Here is a 26729-nt window from a genome sequence, read left to right as displayed (position 1 = left end):
GGCCAGTGTGTTTGATTCAGAACATGAGTGGTATTTTAGCAAACAGAAAAGATAAGAGGTTCTTATAATACAGCTTGCCAATATCGGTAGTTTGAGTTCCTAATTCATATGAAACTTTAGATTTTGTATTTTGACATCACAAACATCTAATTTGAAACAATGCTGCATTCAACATACCACGTGACACACAAAAACGATGTTTTTAATATTTACTTTTAAATTAAGAATTTAATTACAATCTACAATTTGATACCAAACTTATTGATATAAATTCACAAAATAGTAGTTCAATAAAATTTTGAATGTAAGTCAACAAACTCGATGATATGGCCTTTGACACGTGACCCATTGCAATGGGGTTAATGAATTTGTTAATCAGTTTGTCTATTATTACTTCAATACCATGTATAATGAGTTTATGTTTTAATGACAAAATAGATAAGAGAAGTAACACAAACATGAGAAAATTTGCAAGTAAGTAACTGTTTGTTATTATTTATGAAGTAAGTATAGAACTTGTAATTTAAGAAATAAAAACTTTCGTTACCATTAAGTGGGCAAGACTTTGCAATATATTTTTCTGATTAATCCAAAAATATCCACTCAACAAAGAAATCATCACAACACTATTTCCATTGTTGCATACATACTGTGCTGAGATCCTTTATATCTTGGTCTATTGAGCAGGAATTCTGATGGTTGACATTAATCTTAATCTGGTTTTTGTACTTTTATTTTTGGTACACAATAACAATTCATAACATAAGTTTCAACGTTCACATAGTAATCACATCACAAGATATCTTTCTGAGGTTAACTAGTTGTAGAAAAAAAAAAGCTTTTCAATTTAAACAATTACTTTTACATCAGTGGTATAAGTTAGAAATACTCATATCTAAAAATATCTTTGATACTTTGTTTTTCTAGGCTAAATTTTAACATAAAATGTTCAGTTGCATGAACTACTTTTACTTGCATAATTTGTTTTTATACACATACAAAAATATTTGAAGGTTAAATACTGTTTATCATACCTTTGAGCCTGTAACAGCCATGTCCAGTTCAGTGGCAACTGCCACACACGTGACCTCACTCTCATGCCCACACAGAACTTTTAAAGGTTTGGCTGTGATAAGATTTCCTGAATTTCCCTTAAAGTAAAGAATATACAAAAATCATAGTTATTTTATACTAATTTTAGAAAAAAAAGGACTTTAGTTTCCTTTAGTGATGCAGTAAGTAATAGAAAAAAAAGTTATCTTATGGTAACTTACATAAAATGAACTTTACTATTTCCTCCAATGATAAATATTTGTTATTTTTGTATTATTTACTATAAGATAAGTTACATCAAATATGACGAATAGCTATCTTACTGTAAAGCAGAGAAACAGAAAAAAAAACAATCATATAAATTTGGGGGTATAACATAAACTCAATTTATTTTATAGTGAAAGTAGAAAAAAATGTTAGACACACTACAATTGCTTAATGCCATGGTTTGAAGCATAGAAAAAACAGTATACTTCATTATATTACAAAAATCTATTAAAAAACATCTATATCATTATTCTTCCAGTATCCCAAGACAAAAATATTACTTCTTATACTCTAGAACTAAAGTATCATAAAAATTTTTTTTTCCTTAATAATTAAAGATTCTATTACATACATAAGTGTATATAACAATCAAATACATTGGCTGGACCTATTATTACAATGATATATATCTACTTTGTTACATTTCGGAATTCTTCAACATGAACAACATATTTTACGTGGAAATTCTGGACAGTGATGTTACAAAATAGGATACCTATTTTAATCTATCTTTAAATTCATATTTATATGGTTCCTAATTAAAAAAACATATACTTCTTACCTTGCAAAATGATACAGGAATTACACATATATTACTCATGCATGGTATACAACATTTTATAAGATTTAATATGTAGACTTTATTATACTTGGACAATACTGGAAAATATATGATAACATAAGCTTACACAAACATTGTAAATTTTTACAATTTGTAATTTGTATTTTATTATGATGAAACTGTAGCACACACAATGATCAACAGTACTGTTATCACCTGTGAGTCAAATATAGTAGTTGTATTCCTCACTTGGCCAGAAGTCTGTGTCACTTGAGAGTACCAAATTTGCACAAATGCTCATGGTATTAGATATAAATCATTAGAAGTTTTAGCTTACCAATGTGTTTATTTCCCAAACCATGCTTGTTGTGTCTCTAGACCCAGAGATTAGTCGTATTCCACAGTGGTCTATAGCAAGACAAGTAATGACATCTGGAAATAGTAAGGAAATATGATATTTACAATATAGTTACACAGTATCAGGTGATAAGTAGGGTTGTAAGTTCATAAAAAAAATAAAAATAACACACACAAAAAATCCCAATACAAAATAAGAAAAAATCTAATCCCTTCAAAATAGATTTGCCAGAGAAACATCAAAATAAACATGGGGGAAAACCTGAGCTTTTGAGTTTTCAGTCTTTTCTCACAATAGTCAATAATTAAAAAGAAGAGAAATATAAGAGTTACTAATAGAATTACTGCACTTCAGCTTGTGACTATCATAGGAATGTCAAGCAACGTGTTGTGGGTTAAACAGAAGAGAGATTAATACTGTGTATTAAGCCTTGTGAGTTATTGCTAGAAACACTGATACTAAAGCACAAACACTGAAGTGAAGGTGCTGGAAAATGTGTCTGTGCAACACTGCCATAAAAAAAATTGCACATACTTCAAACCATCATTAATAAAATAAAATAAATTTAAGGCTCTTGTGATTAGTATCCATCAGCTACTTTTTGATTTTCACCAACATAAAAGGCAACACGGTGCTAGAAAATTCAAAAGGCCATATAAATGCTATTAAAGACGTATAAGCTCATTGACTGTTGCAATTCCATGTTGTAAACATTTCTAAGACCAAGAGTAAATATGTATTTTATAAGTTAAAAACAGTTCATCAGAGAAAAACCACAGAAAACTATTCATCCCATTTTTATTTTGTGGGTAAACAAAGAAGAAAAAGTATGTGACTCGAATTAGAAACACAACAGAAGTCCCAATTATAGGAAAAAAAACAACAAAAGTGCTGCTTGATTTTTAGAATGATATTTAATTACTTTGAGTACTTTCATGAGTACAAGAGCCATTTGTCTTTCAAAATACTGAAAAATGAGGTTCTAAAGAAAAACCATAATGTTATACAACTAGATTTTTACATTACTAAAATAATACAAATCTTGAGAAGACTTAGTTCAAGATTGCAATATTGATTCTCTCTGTAACTTGAACATATATCTTATAACTAAATGTTTACATTACTGAAATAACACAAATTTTAAGAAGACTTACAAGTGGGGTTCACATACTGCATTAAGTTATGTTTTAAACAGGTAAAACAGTATCAAGGGCAAATCAAATAAATTGTGTGAAATTGTTCATTTGCTATATAAAATACATAGAGAATCACAGAAAGAACCAGTAGAATGAACTGCAATATTGATGTTTTTGTTTAAATGTTTTCATGACTCATATGTAACTAATAGTCATGGATCCACAAGCAACTTGGTGCATAAATAATTTTAAAAAGTGCATTCAAAAAGTTAGTGGGTTTTCATATTGACTCCACGCCACTTTTACCATTAAATCAAGGTCACAGTTTTCATTCTCTTTGAATTAGAAAATATCAAAGCTAAACATTACTTACCAATATGTCTGACGATATGACTAACAACCTTGTTTTTACTTAAGCTAAACACACGAAGGCTGTTATCCCAATGACCACCACTAATGATATACTTGGCATCATGTGTAACTACAAAAAGCTTGCTGGTGATTTCTAGGCCAGGCTGAAATGGTCCAGACACACGTCTAGTTGTCCTGAGTTTGTATAAGATGACATTTTATATACACTAGTACTATAAATATGAATAAATTGAAATAACATCAAATATCTACATACATAATGTTTAGGTCTCAAGTTGTTCTTTTCATTCACTATACAAATTATACTTATCTAATATGAGGTTTAACAAAACTACAATCACATACATTGCTAGATAGGTTAATATGATGCATTTATGACCTTAAGAACTTTTTTTTTTGGTTGACAGCTTCTGGTGCAAGTTAATAATAATCAATACTAGCTTTTAGTGAAAATAAATCATCAAATCAGTAACAATATACTGGTACCAGAAAGTAAATCTCAATTAAACTATATTCTATATTATATTCTAAAATGAATACAGGATTTTGTGACAATTACTTATATTATTATTATTAACAGGTCGAAACTAATGCAGAACAAGGAATATATAAAAACAAGTCAACAAACACTATAATCTGCACTGTGTATGATGGAACTTTTTACAATTTAGCAGCATGAGATATATCTCAAAACATTATTTAGTAGCTTTTTACCTAATCAAATTATGTGAAGGATGATAAGTACCATCTACAAATGTATTATTAATTATATAGTAGCCCAGAAATATATACAACAGTTATAGATGACACAACAGTTTAGATATTTCTGTCCAAAACAACTGTATATGATGTTATAGTCTATGTATATTTACCAAAATGTTGTACGTAACGTGGTAGTTTTGAGACTTATATTCAAGAAAATTGTGGATATCGTTGTAGACTAAAGATAAGTATATATTTTTTGATGATGATGATATCTAAAGGTATCCAAAGAAAACTTAGCAAGTTTATAGACAGTACTAAATATAATACTGATATACAGAATTGGAAAAAATACAGGTGATATACATACAGGAATTGCAAAACAAAAAAATAGATTAACTAAGTAGAAATTTTGTGATTATTAAAATAAAATATCATAGAAAAAAACAGAATAAGTCATACAATACAAAGAGAACAATACATCTTGTTTTCAGGCTACCATAAATTAATCAATTTTATTGTGAAATATAATTCCAATTGTACCGTACCCCACAATTCAATCAAGTTGTTTGGTTGCCATTTGACCTGCTTAGTTTGCAAATAAGCCCATACAGCCTTAATAATATACCTGTAAGGTTGTAACTATTCCATTGACCTCTTTTTCCCTTCCCAAAAATTCTGCATGCTTTGATTTAATGACTTGATGGGAGATGAATCCCTGCCCAACATGAGGTATAAGAATCAAAGTGCCTGTCAGCAATCAGGGTGCAACCAATCTCATGTAGATTTTCAACACCACTGGCCGAGATGCACTCCACACTTTTATTGGTCCCTAGGCATGCTTTAGTTGACCATAATATCATTCTCTTCACTGCCATTGAACAAATTAATTTTGATTGTTGACAAACAATTGAAAAGTTGGATTTATTTGTAAATAACATGCTAATCCAACTTTGCTTATTTCATTGTTTGAAGTGTGATGCCTATTTAATCTTTTTAGATTGGTTATCTCTTCTACATACTGGTTTTTGAAAAGCTACACATACAATGAGCCCTCTTCATACTAATGTATATCTTACTGTTTTAGAGATAACATTCACACCTAGAACACTGGCAAGATTTCTACAGAATTGTTATTATTGTGTAAAGAGTATACTCTAAGTTATTTAATATCAGTTTTGAACATTTCTATTTCAACTTCTTCTACTAACAACAGTATTAGTGTCATCTTCACTTTTCCTACAGATATATTAAAATATTGACTTATTGGATACGGTAACATGAGAGCACGTGAGCCGTGTCATTGTAACTTCTGTATTGTTAGCCAGGCATGACTGGAAAGTCAATATAATAAATATATATAAATGTATAATGTTATGAGATGTAAGCTAATTAGACTAAACATTTATGTTTTTGTGTTATAATTTGTAGTCATTCTAGAACGAAAAAAGCATAATTTCTATCTATTTCCTAATTTCTTATGGTGGTTACAAGGTCAAATTGACAGACTCTGTATAGTTGTGGTAGAGAAAATAACAGACAAAATATAAAGTTTTACTGAAAACAAACGTTTGAAATGTATTTAGGACATTTTAGAGATAAAAAAATAATATTTGAGATTTTGGGGAAGAAGAATAGTTTTTTAATTATGACAAGAAAATCACTTTGCACTCGGACTAGTAACAAAACAGACTTGATATTTTCCCAAACAAATCTTTAGTAAAAATACTTCATTAAAAAATCTGATTTTTTGTGTACAAAAGATTTGGAATCATTACTAAAAGTCTACCAAATTTTGTGAAGTTACATATACAGCATTAGAAGTTATAGTATAAATATATAACATGTGCAAATACTTGTGTATTTTATACTGAGCCCATCATGAAAGGGTTAATCTGTCACATGAAGTAGACTTCACCAGCAGTAACGTTGATTTCAAAACATATGTCATGACAAATTTCTGTCCTGGGATCCACCAGTGAATTCACCACATTACTGCTGTACTTTTACAGGTATTATGCTACTAAGGCTGTTAAACTGGTTGGATAATAGCCAATCACAGCTAGTTTTCATACAATAAATGGAAAGCAATCACTTAACATTTGTATTGTATACTCATTGCACTCACTATTTCCTTAATTATTTCCAATACTGTATATAGTGTTGTGTGTATACATACACTACTGTGCATAAATTAGATATCACAATTCACTTTCCTCTGTAAAAGATGCACAGAATGAAATATAGTAATACTGTCAATCTAAAATATTTATTTAAAACCTTCTAAACCATGTTTGGTTCAAATTAATTCTAAAATACATTAGATGTATGAATGTAATAACTGACAATACACACACAGCTTTTGAAAATTGAAGCATACAGTTTTTAGAAATAGTAATGTCATGACAGTATAAGAATGGGACACCTATATGTAAAAATAATGCAGTAATGTTTAAGTACGGAGCTGTTTAACCACAAGCAGATTTGGTGATCTCTAATGGAGTTCTGAATTCTGTCTGATATAAGCAAATACTAATTCACCACACACCTCTGGGCATCATTTAGTAGAAGAACATCTTTTTCCAGCATGATAATGATACTAAACATATAGTGAATGCATTAATACAGTGCCTTAAAAGTGAGGAAACAGGTGGAACCTTTGCATGCTTATTGTGACCTCCACAGAGCTCAAATCTTAATATTGTTGAATGTATGTGGGTCAATCTTGATAATAAAAAAAAAAAAGCAGAAGCAGCCAAAACCAAAGAAGAAACTCTGGACAGTACTTCAAGATATCTGGAATTCAAATTACTGCTGAGTGAGTATCTCCAAAAGCTTGAAGAAAGCATTCCTCATAGGTTTCAGGCAGAGATTTCAGCTAAGGGTGGTCACACAAAATATTAAGAAACACATTACAAATTTGCTTTATATGTGTTTGTTTTGCTTTCAGACATTATAAGGGTCTGAAATACCTGCCCTAAAAGGTTTTGAATTTAAAATATATGATGACTGAGTACTCTCTAATTTATGCACATTACTGGAGTTATCTTTTTAAAGCATTTGTAGACAATTCTTTTGCTCAGTGATACCTAAATGAGCAAATAATATTGAGATTCAAGAAAAACTCGTTACAAATAGAAGTTGTTAATTTATAACCTTTAGAAATTCATTTGAAGGATCTATGGACATTGTTATCTGAAGGTTTTAGTTCTAAATATCAATCCTAGATATTTCCGACTTCTATAAATCCAACATAACGAGTAGCATATAACAAACAAAAAAATAGGCCTAAAATTCTATTTTTTTACACACTTCTGATTAGAAACATGAAAGTACTCATTAAGAGGAATGTGAAAAAAGAAGAAATATTTGCCATCAAGTATGATTTTACAAGACTGTATTTTTCATGTTTTTTATTCCTGAAATATATAGCCTAAAAGATATTTCTATATAGAACATTTGTAAAAAAAATGTTGTAGTGCACACACACACACACATATATATATATTTTCTGGAGCACCAACTTATTTTGTGTAGTATACATATATATATATATAGTGCACAAAATAAATTGGTTCCCTACAATTCTTGGAAGCAAAAAATTAAAATTTGAAAAATAAAAAGTAACAAATGTATTTGAATGACAGTGTAGTTCTATGAAATCACAGAGCATATACTGTGTGCATTTGTCTGTTAGTGTTTTATTATGGACAATCTTTAAACCCAAGTGGAATGCCTGAAGTGGCTCACTGATGTCACTTATGGCCTAAATTGAAGCCAACAGAGCTGCTGGCAAACTTGAGAGTGGAGATACTCAAGACTCATTGCTACTGACTTCAGTGCAATTTTAAGAAAGTGGAAAAATTACCATTTAAGAAGTGATGGGTCATAACTATATTTCACATTCAAAATTTCTTATGTTTTTTTTCTTACAAAGAAGAAGAAGAAAATAAACTTCACTTTCATTATTTAATAGTTGTGTGTTACAAAATAGTTACTTCCTATAAAATATATGCCAATACGTTTGATTCCTATTTTTTTCACTAAATGCCTAAAACTGAAGGTCTGATTATTCGTGTCAGGGATTAATCCATTACATTTTAGGAGAGAAACCATCTTATGCATATGATTTAAATGCTGAAATATAGCAAGCTACTGGAAAGCAATAGATTACAAATTGTTATAAAAATCAACTTAACTGCAGATTTTAATTTACTTTTCCATACTCCTCTTAAGTTGTCCATTGTGGCTCAAAATCAAAAGTGTGTTAAAAATAGCATTTCAGATCTATCTTTTGTCTTCCATAAGTCGCTTCCAAGGAAGCTTTCTGCTCAGCACCAGATCAGAAATTCTATTTTTACTCTATCTGATTTTGAACTGCAGTGGACAAATTAGGAGGAATATGGAAAATAAACAACTGCAGTTAACTTGATTTTTAGAATAATTTTTGGTTGTTCTTTTCTTTCATGCACTCATTATATTGTTATAACTACACATGGGCAACATGCAAGCTTAGTCCAATAAAACAGGTCATAAAAGAAAATACAAACCACTTTTTGATGAGATTAAAGCAGTTAAGGCTGATTAGGCTTGGAAATAATGAATGAAAAATATATATTTTTTATTCAAAGTTAAGGAAAGGTTAAAACCCTATTACCTAAACCAAAGAAGTAACAGCTGAAATTATATTCTAAAACTTTTGTATACATTCCAGGCTATATCTGTGGTCTAAAAACATGACTGCACATGTTTCTGAGTGGACATAATACTAAAAAAAGATGTCTTATTAAATCTAGATACCAGACTGTAGAAGTGTTATTTTGATCAAAAAGATATATATCTCTAGATGGAATGCAAAACTTTAAATCTTAAACACTGTGGATCACATAGGCTTCACGCACCTGGTACACTTTCAGAACACAGTTTAAGACTATGAAAAAATAAAGTGAACCACAGGGAAATCCATTTCCAACTCCACTGTAATTTTACTCAGTCTCCCGATACTTTTCAGCATGTAAAAATCATTTTTAAAATATATAATAGTTAGTTTTTGTACACTTTATTAAAAGAACAGTTAGATAAAAAGAAAATATTTGTAAAAAAATTGAAAAAGTTATTACTATAATATTCAGAAAGTATTTAGATTTTTCTTAACAGAAAAATAAAGAAACATATTTTCATTTATAATAAAGAATATCTTAAACTTTGTCAAATATTTCAATTAAGATGCTTACTTGTTATTTGACAGTGTTGGGTCCTTTTCAAATGTGAAGTAGTTGGGAATTAACCTGGATCTGTCATAAGGAAGCCAACCATGAACTCCAACAACTCCATTCTGTCCCACTGTCACTAAAGCTTCTAACATTCCATGTTGAATGAAGGATCGAGCAGGACTTCTTGGTACAGCAACAAACACCAGTGGGCTGCTGCTAGTAGAAGCCTAGGAAAAATAAAATTGTGTGAAAAATTGCACATAATAATAAACACAACTAATGTAATATATCAAATTCCAATCAATAAAAATGATAAATGGTTTAAAATAAATTCCACTGATATGATCATCAGACACAATAAACTTACTAAACTCTTATACATTACCAGCAAGTATGAAATTAGTGTTCAAAATAGAAGATAGAATGTGGAGAAAATAGTGGAAATCAAAGTTTATAATTATTATTAAAAAAGATGTGCATTAAGTACACTAAAAAAGTCACTGCAAAATGTTGAACTGGCTTAGAAGGAAAACAGAATACATCAAAGTCAGTACAAGCAACTCAAACAAATTCTACATACAGTTACTAAAAAACAATTCAGAATAAAACTTTATCTAAGAATAATTCCCATGAAACTACAAACTATGAATATGATAAAAAAAATGGACATAATAAAAGATAAAAACATATGTTACTGAAAATCAAGTTAAATTGTACATGAACATCAACTGTTTGAAGAAACAAAAGAAATGATGACAAGACTTCACAGTGAGTTTTTGCTTTTTTTCAAATCAGAAACGAATCAGGTTGAAAATACCAAACTGCTTTTATACTTCACATTCTCTCTGTAGCTGGCCAATTACAAAACTGGATCACAAAGTGTAGAAATACTATGTTTCATGTGATGGTCTTCCATATACAAAGTAAAGCAGGAAACAATACAACTATTTCTTGAAAAAGTAGATGTTTTTTAGTGAGAGGAGCAAGTAAAATCTATGCTTGAGATTGACTAGTGTGAGAGTGAGTCACTTGATAAGTTTGACTTATTATTTGAAAAAATGAATAATAATTAGGTAGTAAATGGTAAGATATAAATTTTATAAAATAAATACAAAAATTAACAATTTGTAAGTGTTCTTTTTGATGGTGTGTGTTTTTTGGAAAATATCTGTAGTAGTTCTTTTATAACTGACAAATATTATAAGTTGGTTCATTAATCTGATGTGGCACCAATGGCTTTTTAGAAAAAGAACTAGCATAATATGAAATATAAACACAATTACCTCAATAAAAAACACCTTCAGATTCTGTAAAAATAAGAACAAACTTGGGGGACGAGTCTCAACCTTTGACATCCTTAGCATAGCTTCTTCAAAAGACATTCTTTTTGGATGAGGTTCCTAAAATATGGAGTACAAGGTTTTGAAAGTAATAATAATATTAAAAGAAATTAACAAGATGATATAAATGACAAAAAAAGCCTCAGATATAAAGCTTTTTAAAACCATTTGATTTTTTATTTTCCAATTGTCATTTTCATAGACAAGTCTTTCAATACAAAGATTACTCACAAAAAGGAAAAAAAATCTTATTCACAAATCATTCACAAGGACCACATAAATATGTTTGTGGAGCTTAACTCTTATATACATGAAGGTTTAAATAACGTTTTCATAACTAACTGTAAAAAATGTAAGACATTCCATCCATAGGTAATAAAATCATCCAACATAATAATGAACACCTGACAAAAACATATTCTAGATCAATCTTCAAAGAAATTGTGTGTAAGCTATGTTTTTAATATTTTAATTTAGTTGTTTGTTTGCTAGGGAGTTAATCATGATGACAATGCAATATATGTATATAATTTAAGAAAGTTAAGACATCTGTAGAATTAGTAATTTGGGGCAGTATGTACAAACAAGGGAACAATATAAATATCAGAGGTATTATACAAGTAAGTTTATAAGTAAGTTAGGTGTGGTGCCATTAGTCTCAAAATTTCTCTCGAAATTATATATTTGAACTTAAGCATACAACCTTTGTCAAAATGAAAGTAAATGTGTAATAAATGTTAAGACAGAAATAAACTAATTCATTAGCATTATTCTGACTGGATGTGGCATTATTTTTACCATATAATCCAAAAGAACACATTACAATAATATATTTCTTCTTCTTTTTTTTTGTTAGATTTCAAAATAATTTAGTAAAATTATGATTCAGTTTAAAATTTTTTTAAATGTAAATCTTAACTTAATTTGAAAAGTAATTTTTGAACTGCAGATAGATGACATGTTATGTTGCATTAAAATAAATTAAAGAATTTAAAGTGCATTCCCATTCAACAGACATATTTTACTAGTTTTTTCTTTGAGAATAAAAAAAACTACATATATCAAGCAAGCAAACATATTCAGTGTAAACATTCCTAGTGAGAGAATTTCATCTCTGGCCTTCAACCATCAATTTTACAACAAGACTTATTAACAACATTTTAACATTTGTAAAAATTGTTTATCACCCATTACTTCCATAGGTCTGAAGATCAATGTTCTGTCGAAACATGTATTATGTTTCCCAATATAAAACCACTTCATTATGCTTATAAATCATTCTTTGTCAATTTACTATTATATTAGCATAATGTGCTTTCATAAACAAGTAACATATTATTAGGTCATCAAAATGACCATATAAGAGATGTTATCAATAAATACTACCACTCAGTTTACAAATCCTCAACAAAACATGCAATAAAAATCACAAAATATTGTTACCTTTAACAACTGGCAAGGTGTTTGACCAAAGTTATTAATCATGCCTTCTGTAGCTGCTCGTTCTATTGGATCTTTAATAGCATCAAGATCTACAGCACCTACATTACCAAAACAAGCAGGCTGTTGTATTTTACACAAGATAGAGAAAGTTGTACCTAAACATTCATAAAAAAAAAAGTTAAACAGTGACTAGGACTGGTCATATTTCAAACAGTATTTACCTTCTGAATGGATTTTATGGCTGCACAGACAACTTCCCATACTTTCCAAAAGACTACCTTCATGATTTAATTGTTGGCATTAGTCAACTCAAGCAGGTGAAGTCATGTATTTAGGAACATACTCATACACTAGTGGAGTAAGCTGCATGGCATGATTAGAGTTTGGTCTTTATAATATTTCTGTCATTCTTATTCCATTATAAGTATGACAGAAATATTCTAAAAAACAAACTCTAATCATGCCATGCAGCTTACTCTCTATAGATCTACTGAGTCACATAATCAGATGATCAATGAACATGAGTGTTACTCTGAAGCAAAGATGGTGGGATGTTATGTTGACTCAGAATTTATGCTATGATTTTTATCTACTTCTGACATGGGCTATTCTATGCTCATATTGGTACATGTTCTTTGAAAAAACATTAATAGTTTCTTGTACCACTTATAAGATTATTTATGAATAGTGATTTAAAATCAATAACTATAAAAATATGAATATAAAATTTTAAGATCAATACTAAATGAGAAAAAATGAGTTATAGTTAGTAATGAATTCATTACTTATATGTCCCCCCAATAAATTCACCAGAAAATGTAAAAACTACAGCTACAAATATCAATATTTGATAATAACTGGGATTTTTTTATCCCTTTTATGCATATGCTTTGCAAATAAGTTTCAAAATCATTTAAAAGTGTAGTCCAGGTTTTTGATTATTCACATAAAGATACTTTATATTTTAATTTAATTATGGTGTTTGAACAATGCAGAATAATCATCATAACAAAAATAATAATAGTACAATGTACAAAAATTACTACAATAAAATAACAAACACAATATATAATAAAAACTAACATATATAAACATATTAAATATTTTAGCCATACAGTGTCCCCAAGTGAGATCCAGCACACCATGGTAAAAGTCATGCTTGTTTTGGCCAGCTTAATAAGCTAACATTGTTAAATAGTCCTTATAATAAAAATTTAATTCTTGTAAATGGCTATTTTTTGGTATAGGGGAAAAATAAAAAAAAGTAAATAATGTCACACAATACTGCTATGATATTGATACAATCATTGTTTTACAATAAAAAAAATTTTACCAGCTATATATTGTTTTCTTGACAATACATTTGTACAGTTTGGCCAACGTGTCTTCCAAAAACATCTAGGAATAGCTATGGGAGGTAACTTTAAACCACAAGTTATGGATGTATGTTTATTACAACTTGAATTTTCATACATTACAAACATTGGTTAAAAAGAAGACAAGTACATTTTGCACATCAGTAATACTTGTAGATATATTGATGATATCCTTTTACCTAATTCTCAAGGTTTTCTTGATGTTTTCTAACAAATTTATCCAACAGAACTTATTCTTTAAAAAAAAAAAAGCTCTTTCACTAATAATAACAAAGCACAGTACCTAGAATTTGGATATCAACATTGTTAATCAAACATTTAAGATTAAAATTTCATTAAATTATACATCATATTCAAAGTATAAACTTTACATTTTCAAATGAAAAATTTCTGAAAAAGCTATTTTTACTATATTTAACTGATTTTTATGAGTAACATTATCATAGAAACATTGTTTTACAAACACAAAGTATTAACTTATCAAAATTGTTAAATAAGCTTGAATTTGTAGATAAAATGCTAAAGGAAGAAAAAACAAACAAACAATGGATGAATGTCAGTAAAAGCCTAAAATGGCTCATTACATAACAATGTTAATTTTGACACTTTTACTGTATGTATGATTTACAATACAGCAATTACACAAAAACACTATTAATATTGATCTTCCAAAATATGTTATTATTTAGCATATTTACACAAGAGTAGAACATAAAGACAAAATGTGTATTAACTTATTTAACTCGCATGATAACTTTTTACTTTCATGTGGAAAGTTGAGGGAAACACACTAACTACAACAAACTGAAATTTTACAAATAAATCAAGACCTTCAAATGAAAATACAACAATGACAAAAAAAGTATATATTTAACCAACTCATTAAACGACCTCACAGGTTCCTACCTTCATAAGAAACATAATAAAATACATTTAGGGCTTCAACTGCTGCAGGTCCTTTCTGCTTGTAGCCAAAGATCAAGTCTATCCACTCATGTATGTGTGATGAAACGTATTCCGACTCCTAATCAAATTGAATATTATTTGTAACCAGTAAGTTGTTTGTAAGATCATGACTATCAATAAATATATTTTACTACATGTACTTAAGTTCCTTATTCTAGTCTAAAACTAATTTATCTACATATACAGTAATTCTGTTTGCCAGTACATAATCTGTTTCCTTAGAGGCAAGATATCTAGGTTCATTAATCATGTGAATGTTTTAATATATCTTCTGATTCCTAATTAAAACAAGAAAACTACCAGTAATTAAATACAAATACTATTAAAACAAGTGATATAAGTGTTGGATGGATTACATTGATTCTGAAGTTAAATAAAAAAAGAGAGATCCTAAAGAACATAAAATAAATCATGGAAGAACCTAGGGATGCCAGCAAATTTTACCCTATTACTTACTATGAAGTCTCCAAATCCAGTGAAAGAAATGCAATGAGAAACTAATTTCAAACATAACTGCAGAATTAAGAGTAGCAGGCAAATAAGAAATAGAATCATGCAGTTTCCTGTAGTAGTGGTATATACATCTGCAATGAAATTTACAAACTGAGACATGTCCTGACAGAACAGGCAGAAATCTATTAAAGATGCAATATAAAACCAAAATGGTCCAGAAGTAAAAACAATAAAGGGTTGTAAAATTACCAACTTAAACCAGTCAACCCTCCATGGTTGGCTGTATCAAGAACCCAATGAAACTGCAATATCGATATGGACAAAACTGTCTCTCAAAGTAAATTTATAACAAGTATGTTATATCAAAATGATTTAGAATACGTCTCTTGACAACCACAACCAATATAAAGTTGTGGTAGAATGGTAGGTATCAGAACTATATTTTGATATCAATAGTTTCATTTTACTTTCTGTTCAAGTATTATTATTTTTTGGTAATAAAGTAACCTTTCGACATTGCTTGGCATTTTGTAGATAGCGCGATGCCACTGAAAACTGCTCTCTTTTGGGAAGTGTATGTAAAAGCCTTTTCCAACACACAATATTCGTATGTTTAGATCATAAAAATAAGTTCAGATCAGGAATTTAGAATATGGACAAATTTCAGCCACTAGGACTATCCTGAAAGAGACCTGCAATAACTTTTACTCCAGCCATAGTAAGCAAAGTATGGCATCTTGTAATAGGTGAGAATCCATGACAACAAAGGTCAGTGGCAAAAGCTGTCCAAATTCCAGAAAACATAATCAAGAAAAGATCTCCATCTGGAAAAGTGAAACAAGGTATATGTACTTAAACTGCTTTCACAACATAACCAGTACATGACAGTACATGGTGATACTTGATGTAGTGTGTGTACCTTGGTAACTGTAATAAGTGTGTGCCATTTTGTACCAATCTTCTCCATAACAACCTTAATACCAACTAGTTTGTGGTCAATTGGTATTTTTATAAGCAAATCATTTTCACATCCTGGCTCAGTTGGCAGCCATATAGGACAAGCATGTTTAGTAAGAGGGATTTGAACTCGTGACCCTCAGATTGTGAATTGAGTGCCCTAACCACCGATCCATGCTAAGCCCTTTGCACCAGTCAATGGGTAAAATTTTGTTTTTAATTGGTACATGACAGGTCACAAACCTTTTCTGAAAGGATACATGATCATCACTGAATACTGTTTTTTTGGAGCAATAGGATGCAAACCCTGAATCTTCTGATTCATAGTCTATGCAAACTAGCAACAAGGCTATGCCTGTCTCATCTGTATGGGAGAAACTAAGGCAGATTTGACTCATCATAATGAAGCACTACAGAAAGATTTATGCCTCCTAAGGAGACATACAAGTGAGAAATCATAAGCTCCTAAAAAATGAAATGTTTGTACGGTATCTGAATACAGCTATGATGGCATCAGTTAAAACAACTGGATAAATCATGAACCAAAACCTGGGTAGAATGAAAGTCGACTTCATAAATCTAATATCCTAACTCACCAGCATGTACACCACTTCACAAGGCTTCACATGTGAAGGTAACTTTTAATTTGATCAAGTCTTGTATCACAAAGTTTACAAGTTCTAAAATTAAGGAATTGATATTTCGTATAGATAAAAAAGTTATAAAAGTTCAAACTTTATAGATAATTCATTTTCTATTTTTCAAAATAACAAATTTGGGATAAAACATCATAAAAAATATCTTATTGATGTCAAACAAGAAAATATTACACTGACTCCCAAAATAACATTAGCTAGATTAAAAGTATAAAAAAAATAGCTTTGTCAGGTGGAAAAAATTAAATACCTATCTGGCAGTCATATTTTTAGTATGAAAATGAACTGAGAAATATTTTATTTGAATTCTGTAATAAGTAAGCAATATAGGACTGAAATTATTATGGGTATCTTCAGCCTAAACAGAGTTGAAAACCTCATCAATATCAAGAACTATCATAGGATAAATCTATAATAATTCTACACTTATAATAAATTTTACTAAGCTAACAACTGGAAACAAAAGTATTTAAAAGTTAAATGGAAATATAAAGATTTCACTGAATGTTAAAAATAATGAAAAATAACATATTTACTTATTTCAACTACAACATTCAAAGTAATAGCCAAAGAATTGACTTTTCTAGTAAAAAATACCTAGAATCTTAAAATAATATGGCACTGAAATACACAGAAAATGTTATATAATGGTTTAAATGAGTAATAAAAATATAAAATAATTAACTTTGCTAAAACTGTAATTGAATAGATGTATTGACAATTTGAATACAACTGAAAAATAGATACAATCCACCAACTAGATAAATCACCAAAACTTATTCACTATGCACTATCTTAAGTAGCTTCAAATTTGTGTTTGAAACCATAACAATGAATGAGAATTATCCATAAACTATCAATTTCATAACTGCATTTAGAACTCTTACTAAAGCTTTCCTGTGTTTATAGATAAAATCTTCAGGAGACTTTGCCCAGACTGGTAACTTGACATCATTAACTTTTTCCTTTGTCCCTTGAAGTCTTCCTAGATCAAAACCTGAAACAAGTATATACATGTACAATTACACACTGGAAGGAAAAACAGAAGTTACCTTCACTCAAAACAAAGGCACTAAATTAAAACTGTATTTTACAATCATGAGTTAACACTGCTAAACAACAGATTCATGTGAAACACTGTCTTTTTGCACCAAGAAATCCTGCTGTTGTGAACAGTAACTAAAATTTTCAAGCAAAACTAACCCTTTGTACCATTAAAGTATGATGTGATCAGTAGAAACCAAGATTCTTATCTAACACTATCTCTGCATCAAGAAATGCACTTGTGAACACCAACTTTCACATCAAAAAAGTATAGTTATAACTACAAACTAAAGTGCTTGTGTACACTGTTCTTTGCATCAAGAAAGCACAATGTCAACAGTTGATACTAAAATTCTTGCAAACCCTAAACTTCACACCAAAAAAGCATAAAGTTATAAGTAGAAGCTAAAGTGCTTGTGTAAACTGTTCTGTGCATCAAGAAAGCACAATGTCAACAGTTGATACCAAAATTCTTGTGAACACTAGTTATTGCACCAGGAAAGGATGCAGTGTCCGTAAAACTAGGATACTTATATGACACTAGCCTTTGCCAAAGAAAGCATGATGTTTTCACGAAATAGTAATATACTTTTTTAACATGATCCTTCCCACCAAGAAGGAATGCTGTCATCAGCAGAAAGTATACAAATTTTTCAATTAGTAAAGAGGTAAAATTACACACTGATGAATAAATTAATTCTGTCTTTAGATGAAAAAAAAACCACAGCACTATTTAACTGAAACAAGAATTAATTTTTGTAAATTCTTTTAAGTAAACTTATTTTTTTATCTGAAGATCCCATACATGTAAAAACAAATAAGCTCTTTCTTCATGTGCTTAACTACTATCAACTGATAATAAAGTTCTAAATTAAGGTGAGTACTTACCACTTTTGCTAAACTTTACGTTCACATGATACAGAGGGTTAAGGACATTATATTAAAATTTATTTTAGAGCAACAAAACACCATTGCATTCCATATCACAATGTTCGGTCGTGCTATATTGGACAACCTTGCATGACGGAAACTGACCTGTAGCATAGTTTCCATTGTAAAATGCTCCATCGTAAGCCTGTAATGGCCAAAGAATACTTCTCCTCCCAGCAGGCTTTCCACAATCCATATAGTGTACATGGATAATGGTTTCCCAGTGCCCATTATTATGATTCAAATACAGAGAAAGTCATAGGTGCAACTTCTGTTATGTTACTAGTATGTCTTTGTATGGAATAATGTGAGTACCTGTTTCATTCTTCAGCTGTTTGAGGTATGCAACAGTTGAATAAAAGGTACGACTGAAACTAGAAGCCTTTTCGTGGTGAGCCCATACTCTGTTGGCCTTATTTCCAGATGGAGACCCTTTTTCATTAAATTGTATACTGTTATCTAGAACACGTGAATGGCTTTTGTCATTGACCTTTGTGTTCATACATTTTCACCTGTTACAAGACACCACACTTTGCTCACCACAGCTGGGGTATGACTTGTTACAGGTCTCTTTCTGGATGGTCCTGGTGTCCCAAGGTCATCCAAGTTCCTTTGTTTCCTAATGCCATTAAATACAAGATATATCCTAGTCTAGGAAATTCCAATCCCCTGATCTAAACACATATTTATAATCTCAGAATATGAATGTTTTGCATCAGAAAGGACTGTTACATATATTTCCCAAAAAGCAATCAATTTTCAGTGAATATGTCAAAATGTAGTTTTGATATTCACTATGACCTTATATCAGTTGTGGCTATCACGTGGATTGTTGATTCACTTCTTAAAAATCATTTTAATATAACATTCTCAACCCTGCAGATACCAAATTTTATCAAGCTCCATGGTTAAGTGTACAAATATCAACCTGCAAGTGTAAGTGTGTCAAGATCAGTTTGCTCCAATATGAAAGCTTTATTTTTCTGTTGTTTAAATGTCTTAATTATCAAAGCAAATACTGAAATAAACTTTTGTTATTTTACTTAAACACTTCATATTCATAGCAGTTTGAAATTAGTTTCTATTTTCAAGTAAATAAATATAGTTTATAATATTAACTTCATTGTACTTTCAATGATAAAAATGTATGTATACATTATGTTCATAAACATACGTGATCTAAAGTAAAAATTTTTATCCCGTTTTTCCATTTCAAATTACATAAATAAACCAGGTTCCTTATAAATGTATTAAATCAATCTATAGTTATAAAAATAAATGTTTTAAGCATTTTGTTTTTATTTTAGTATTCTTTATAGTTCATTTAAGCAAATGTTAGCAAACTATTAATTATGTGAGGAAGGCTGAGGACAGTGCATTGGTAGGGATAGAGGGAGATAAAGAATTATGATAAAAAAAAATCTTAAGGATAATATATTTTCACATCAAATAGTATTTTGTAAATAAATAATAAAGTGTTGATTTCATATTTAAAAAAAACAAAACAAGTTGTTAATAGGCCTATAAAAAAATTTGAAATTACATGTCAATTACTATGCAAAATCCAACAAAACAATAGCTGTACCAATGCTACTAATGATGAATAAAATATATCACCAGCTTATTCTAGTTGATAATAGAGATTGTCATCTAAAGAAGATTTACATATTTTATTGGTATTTTTTAAGTGACTAATCCCATTACTCTTATTACTCTCAATTTGTTTGTTGTTAAGCACAAAGTAAACAATAAGCTATCTGTGCTCTAACCAACCTGGGTAGCAAAACCCAATTATTAGCATTATAAGCCCTCAAAGCTTACTGCTCAGCCATCAGAGACCTTACTCAAAATTAAAACAGTGTTTGTATGATTTTTACAAGTTTTGTTTTATGGTGTTTAAGTTCAATAAATATACAAAATTAGTCACATTATTTGCTAAGTTACTTTATAGTTTTGATATATTTAGTTAATTTGCTTTGGTCAGAAGTTACTGATAAGTTAGTAACTTGAAACCAAAAACGTATTAGTGTCTATTGTAAGTAGCAAAATTCATACCATGAGAAATTTAAAACTGCAATAACAGCACTCTATAACATAGTGGGTTGGCCTGTATAATGTGCTTTTTGATTTACATGTCAGCTCTATCCTGTTTTGGAATCAAAGGCCAAAGGTGTTTAATACTGTTCGGCATTTTAATTGGTTCTAGTATCATTTTTTCCCTTGAAATTTTATAAATATTAATAACTGATTAAGCTTTAATGAAAGAGAAATTAATTTCAGCTGTTTTTTATCTGATGAGCAATTTTCTATCTATGAACTGGGCAAACAATCTACTGATCAAACTGTACCGTTTCTCACATTAGCAGGTATATGTAAATACTGATAATATACACATCTGAGTAATTCTTTACCCAGCAGTTTTTAGACTACATAATAAGATTCATTTATTGATATGAAAAAATGTCAGGTTGCAAGATGTCAAAATTTGGTTCAATGATTTTACATTGATTTTAAACTAGGGCTTAATCCCCAACCTAAACAAAAATCTTAAACATTTTTCAGAAGAGGACATACATAAACAGCTTGTACAAAAATGTTACCAACTTCAGCTTTTTTCATTTACGCCATAAAATTATTCATAATATTGTTTGTGGGCAAAGAGATACTATTAAATTTTACTACTTTACCATTCATGTTAACAAGAAATTCAGGCAGAAAGTAAAACTCTGGAGTAAGTTCTTTAACATCATTAGGATTTTCTATTAACATTCGCCAGGTGGCTTCTATGGACTGGAACTGTCGATCAGCTACATCAAATCTAAAAAGGCAAATAATTAACTTCCTCATAATAAAAATATATCATGAAGTTTTTAACAAAGTGAAAGCATTTAATGTAAGAAACACAATGTCAGTAAAGCATTACCACAAATATATTGAAGTATATTAGTGTTTGTTTGTTGAATTTTAAAAAAAGGTACTCAAGGGCTATCTGCATTAGCTGTCCCTAAGTTTGAAGTGACAGATTAAAGGGAAAGTAGAGAGTCAAACCATTCACTCTTTAGTTACTATTTACCAATGGACAGTGGGACTGACTGTCATATTATAACACCTCCATTGCTTAGAGGAAGAGCATCTTCAGTGATGAGTTTTGATCCCATGTCCTGCAGATTGCAACTCAAATGCCTTAACCACTAGGCCATGCCAGGCCCTATATAATAATAAGAAATTAAAGGTATGTGTAAAGCAGCACAAAACAAAAATATTCAAGAATGTTGTTTTAGAATCAGGACAGACACTTGTAGGATAGTGCAGTTTTTGTATGTCAGAAGAAGCTGATAGATGTTTATATAGTAGCAAAACAGAAACACAAAAGAATACCCTGACAACAATATACACATGCAATAATATTTAAACCTTTAAGATAAAAATTTTGTTTTTAATTCAATGAACCAAATGAATAAAATTATTTAAAAACTACCATTAATAGTCAGATTTCTTGAACATACCTGGAAAAAAATATTGCTCAGGTTAAAAAATGTCTATGTTTGTGGAATGTAAAAGGAGAGAATGCACAATGTTTTACTACACAGATGCTGTACGTATAAAGTAGATAGTGCATAATCATCAGTTTATTTGAAGAAAAAATTCACTGATCCCAACAACATTTAAAGAATTTAATAATTTACTAAAATGTTATTTAGAACAGTGTCAAACTATAGTATTTTCATCTAATTGTTTATTTTCATAATGAAAAATCATTGTAAGCACAAAACATACCGACTCCAGTTTGTAATTCCAACAATCGATGTTTTAAGAAAATACTCTTTTTGTTCGATCTATTACTTTTACATAGAAATTGTTTGCTTTTTGGATATTTCTGTACAGCTACTCAAAGTCTATCTGGAATAGCCATCCCTAATTTTGAACTGGTAGACTTGAGGAAAGGAAGTTCTTCAACAGTACCTACTCCCAACTATCGTTTGAATGAATAGTGGAATTTGACCATCACTCTTATAATACACCTATGAACCCAAAATGGAGATACAAATTTGAATAGTTTTTAATTAACAGGATGTGAATGATGGAATTGCAGATCCACAGTTTGGCACACTAACTACAGGACCCTGCTATGCTCATAAGTGGAGATAATCACTATGTTACAACCCTATATAAACTAAATATAAAGTATTGGAATTATTTCCTTTAATTAAACCAAATGAAATCTTGTGTTAACAGTTGGGATTTGTATATTGTATAATTTAAAAATTATAGCAGTAATTAACTCATAATTTACACATATATTATAATCATAAAAGTCAAGTGTCAGTTAGTTGGTCAATCAGTCACGCTCAATTTCTCCAAATGTTGTGAGTTACATGAGCCTTGTTCCACTTTTTTCTCCTATACTTTTCTCTTTTGATTGCATGTTCCCATTTTAGTTGAATTAAATCACTAATGTAGGCATAAATAGCTCCTAAGTTTTGGCACTTTTTCTGTTATATAAAAGCCTGTAAAGGAGAAAGTTTCCAGGACCAGATCAGGCATGGTGTTATGTGTGTGACACCACATCATTATGAAGTCAAGCTGGGTAGAATCTGAATAGGAAAGCTGGGAGGACTCCCATGACCAAAGATATGGAAGTGCATTTGCACCCTATTAATGGCTGTGAAAAATAATTTCCAAAATTAGCACAAATCTATGCTTGGGAATTATTATGAAAAAGCCTATATTAAAACAGACTGAAAATATCAATTATCTGTAGGGAAAAGGATGACTGTGCCTCAAAAGAAGAACAGGTGTGTATGCAATCAATGGTCATTGTATGATTTACTCTTTTATCCAAAGCTACCAAATATGTAGCATGTTCCTGGGAAAGGAAATTTTATATTTCTTTTGCGTATTGCAGTTTTATATGGAATAGTTCTGTTTTCCAGTGATTTCCCGCCATTTTTGATGGGCTTTTATACCACTATTAATTATAAAAGCTCTATTTACCACAAAAAGAAAACTGATAATATCAAGACTGAAAGTTATCTGTACAGAAAATAAATGTTTCAAAATAAATTTGTTTAACTCAAAATATAACAGTTTCTACACCAAATGCAAACACAAAGAAATACAAGTTTCTCAAATGAATAAAATTAATAAAAATTCATAATAAGCAATCATGTGTGATATGCAAATAGAAAAATAGCTTTAATGAAAGATATCTGTACAATTCAAAGCCACATGCATAAATCTATGGAAACATAATTGAAAGATGTATCTAGAATATCACCACATGAATCCAAATAATCACAAAAATAAAGAAGTTTAACACAACAAAAATTCTGTAGATCAGCAACACATTCATGTTCAAGAAGTGAAGGATTTCACACCAAACTATGTTTAAAAACAACTCAACTTACAAACTCATCTGTGTTAAAAAGAATAAAAATTCAACAAACTGAATGATGTCTGTAGAACAATCAATAATAATTGTACACTTAACAACAATGAGTTTTCAAGACCTCAAGATGGCTGTAACCAGTGTAAGTGAGACAAAACTGTTAAACACAAATTTGGCAGTCCAGTTCAGCAATTAAAAACTAAAAGTTTCATAAAAACAAAAGTTTTGGATATCATTTTCAAAGTTGTCTACAATACTTAAATAATAATAAAAATAAAAAGCTATTAAACACAAGGTACAGATGTGACAATGTAACTCTTCTCACCGGCCACTTTGGAGTTCAATGTGAAGTGATGTAAATGGTTCCATCCTGACCATGTAGTGAACAACTCCTGCTGAATTGGAGTAATGGGTTCCATAATGGAATTTTTCCACCATCCCTGTGATGTCAACAAAGTGGTCATATCTATAAAAAAATAATAATGAAAAAATCCAGTAACAAACTCTCTGGAACTGTAAAATAAATGTTACGAAGTGAGAAAAGTACAATAAAACATTTTAGTTTTAAAAGGATTCCTCTAAATATTATACCTTAAGCCTTCTACTTTACAAATTTATATATTTGTAATGTGGAAGACTTAAAGTGTAATGTTTAGGAGTTAATAAAATGTATGTGTACATACATATATAAACTCAGTAAATAGCAAGAACTTAGCCCTTTACAGACTAGGAGTGTGTGCAATTAACAACTGCTGATTTTTTCTTCCCACAGCAGAAATAATAAACCAATTCCTTTGACTCTTTGTTAAAACTTAACAAATAGTAACTAGTTTGTAAAAACAATAAAAGAGTATCTAGTCCTGGATTTCAAATATCATATAATTTGATTAACTTTTTCTCTAATTTTTTCATGTTGTGAAATTTCAAATATTTTGTTCACGAATACGATACCCTAGGGGTTATAGGGTATCGTATTTTTGAGTTAAATTGATTTATTGAACTAAGTGTTTTTCCAACATCACAAATATTTTGTGAACAAACAGTTTGAAAAAAGAAATTAAAAATACTTATTCTTGTCTTAGAATTTCAATTTTTTTATTGTGGACCAGAAAGTTCTATTATATATACAATCAATTTAAATTTCATCAATATATTTCTTTTGATACTTTATTTTGTTAATTGTAGTAGCCACCAATTCTGTAAAAAATATAGAGAAAACTTACAAAGACTTATTAGTGACTTATGTTATGAATTATCACAATGACATCAGATCAGATTTTTGCTAACAGTATTCTTGGTTGAGATCAATTTATATTTAATAACTATTGTTTCTTTTCAATAAATAAAGATTTGAGTTCTCAGAATATTTTTCCGTCGTCTTCCATATTCTTTAAACGTAATAAAGCTTACCGCACATCTTGCCATAGAAGGAAAATTCCACATCTTTCAAACAAATACGTTAATATAAAAACATTTTCAAGAATGAAAAGAGCATCTAAAGAAACTAGAGAAGTTTTCAGATCTGTGGTTTATTCAAAAATTTTCTAAACATCCTACTACATTCCACTGTTCTATGCAGGAGTTAACTATTTTCACTATTCCATAAAACCATAAATTACTTCTCATTCTGCTATATTCAGTTTACATTGAGATAAATATTTATAACATGCATTCAGTGGTATCTAATCTTGCTCTGTAGCTATTTTCAAAACTGAACTACATTAGTGTTTCTTCTGATCACATGCTATGAAGGCATAACAAGGTGGGAAAGACGAGCTATCTAATAAAATCAGAGGAAAAAAAATACAAAAAAACACATAAGAAATGAAACCTTGAGAATTATGTTCTCAAAGGATGATAATTTCTTAGAAAATATAAACTTATGCTTTAGGTTGGGCAGAAAAATTCTAAAAAATAATTAATAATTGCATTGTTTACAGGAAAGGTTCCTTGGGGCACTGCAGAATTTGATGCACAGGTGTGCACTCGATATCTGAAAGGTGGTCATCGGTCTGGAACAGGTTATTTTGCATATTCATCAGGGTAGATAAAAAGGATAAAATCTAACTTTCAAACTCTTATTGGAACAAATTCACAGGATGAGAGATAACATAACCAAAATAAAAATTCTAAAACACAATTTAGAGAATTCTACAGCCAGGTATGGACAAAACTAGTTTTTGATTTGATGATCAGTGGAAGTACAAAATGGTCCTTAAAAGTTTGAAGGAAATAATGATTAAAAGCAGGAACACCACATCAGAAACAATTTAGTTTGAAGGGGAGATTAGAAGAATGATCTTTCAATCACTTAAAGCCAAAGAAAATGAAAGAAAACCTTTATGAACAGACTGAGCCAACTTTAAGGTGAAAGCAAAGAAATAGTCCTAAAACTATCAACATCAACAAGAAGGCTGATAAGATAAATTAGTTATTAGAAAAAGAGAGTTTGAAGTTAAGAAGAACTTACGAATTTCAAACCACAAGTCACCAGGCACTGAACACACATTGC

General features: G+C 29.8%; 1 protein-coding gene across 1 annotated transcript in view; it reads right to left on the bottom strand.

The window, feature by feature from the left end:
• LOC106459246 (neurobeachin-like protein 1) overlaps window positions 1-26729 on the bottom strand; it is a 58905-nt gene that overhangs the window by 15420 nt on the left and 16756 nt on the right. The window contains exons 9-18 of the mRNA XM_022385697.1: window positions 24543-24683; window positions 21516-21646; window positions 17742-17851; window positions 14729-14846; window positions 12447-12544; window positions 10947-11063; window positions 9685-9890; window positions 3750-3922; window positions 2220-2314; window positions 1035-1151 (exon numbers count right to left, since the gene is read on the bottom strand). Coding sequence (XP_022241405.1) covers window positions 1035-1151; window positions 2220-2314; window positions 3750-3922; window positions 9685-9890; window positions 10947-11063; window positions 12447-12544; window positions 14729-14846; window positions 17742-17851; window positions 21516-21646; window positions 24543-24683 — 1306 coding nt within the window. The remainder of the gene's footprint in view (window positions 1-1034; window positions 1152-2219; window positions 2315-3749; window positions 3923-9684; window positions 9891-10946; window positions 11064-12446; window positions 12545-14728; window positions 14847-17741; window positions 17852-21515; window positions 21647-24542; window positions 24684-26729) is intronic.

The sequence above is a fragment of the Limulus polyphemus genome, unplaced genomic scaffold (genome assembly GCF_000517525.1).
Source record: "Limulus polyphemus unplaced genomic scaffold, Limulus_polyphemus-2.1.2 Scaffold581, whole genome shotgun sequence".
NCBI classification, from domain to species: domain Eukaryota; kingdom Metazoa; phylum Arthropoda; class Merostomata; order Xiphosura; family Limulidae; genus Limulus; species Limulus polyphemus.
The sequence above is the reverse complement of the archived record's forward strand: the minus strand, read 5'-3'. Positions and strand labels throughout refer to the sequence as shown.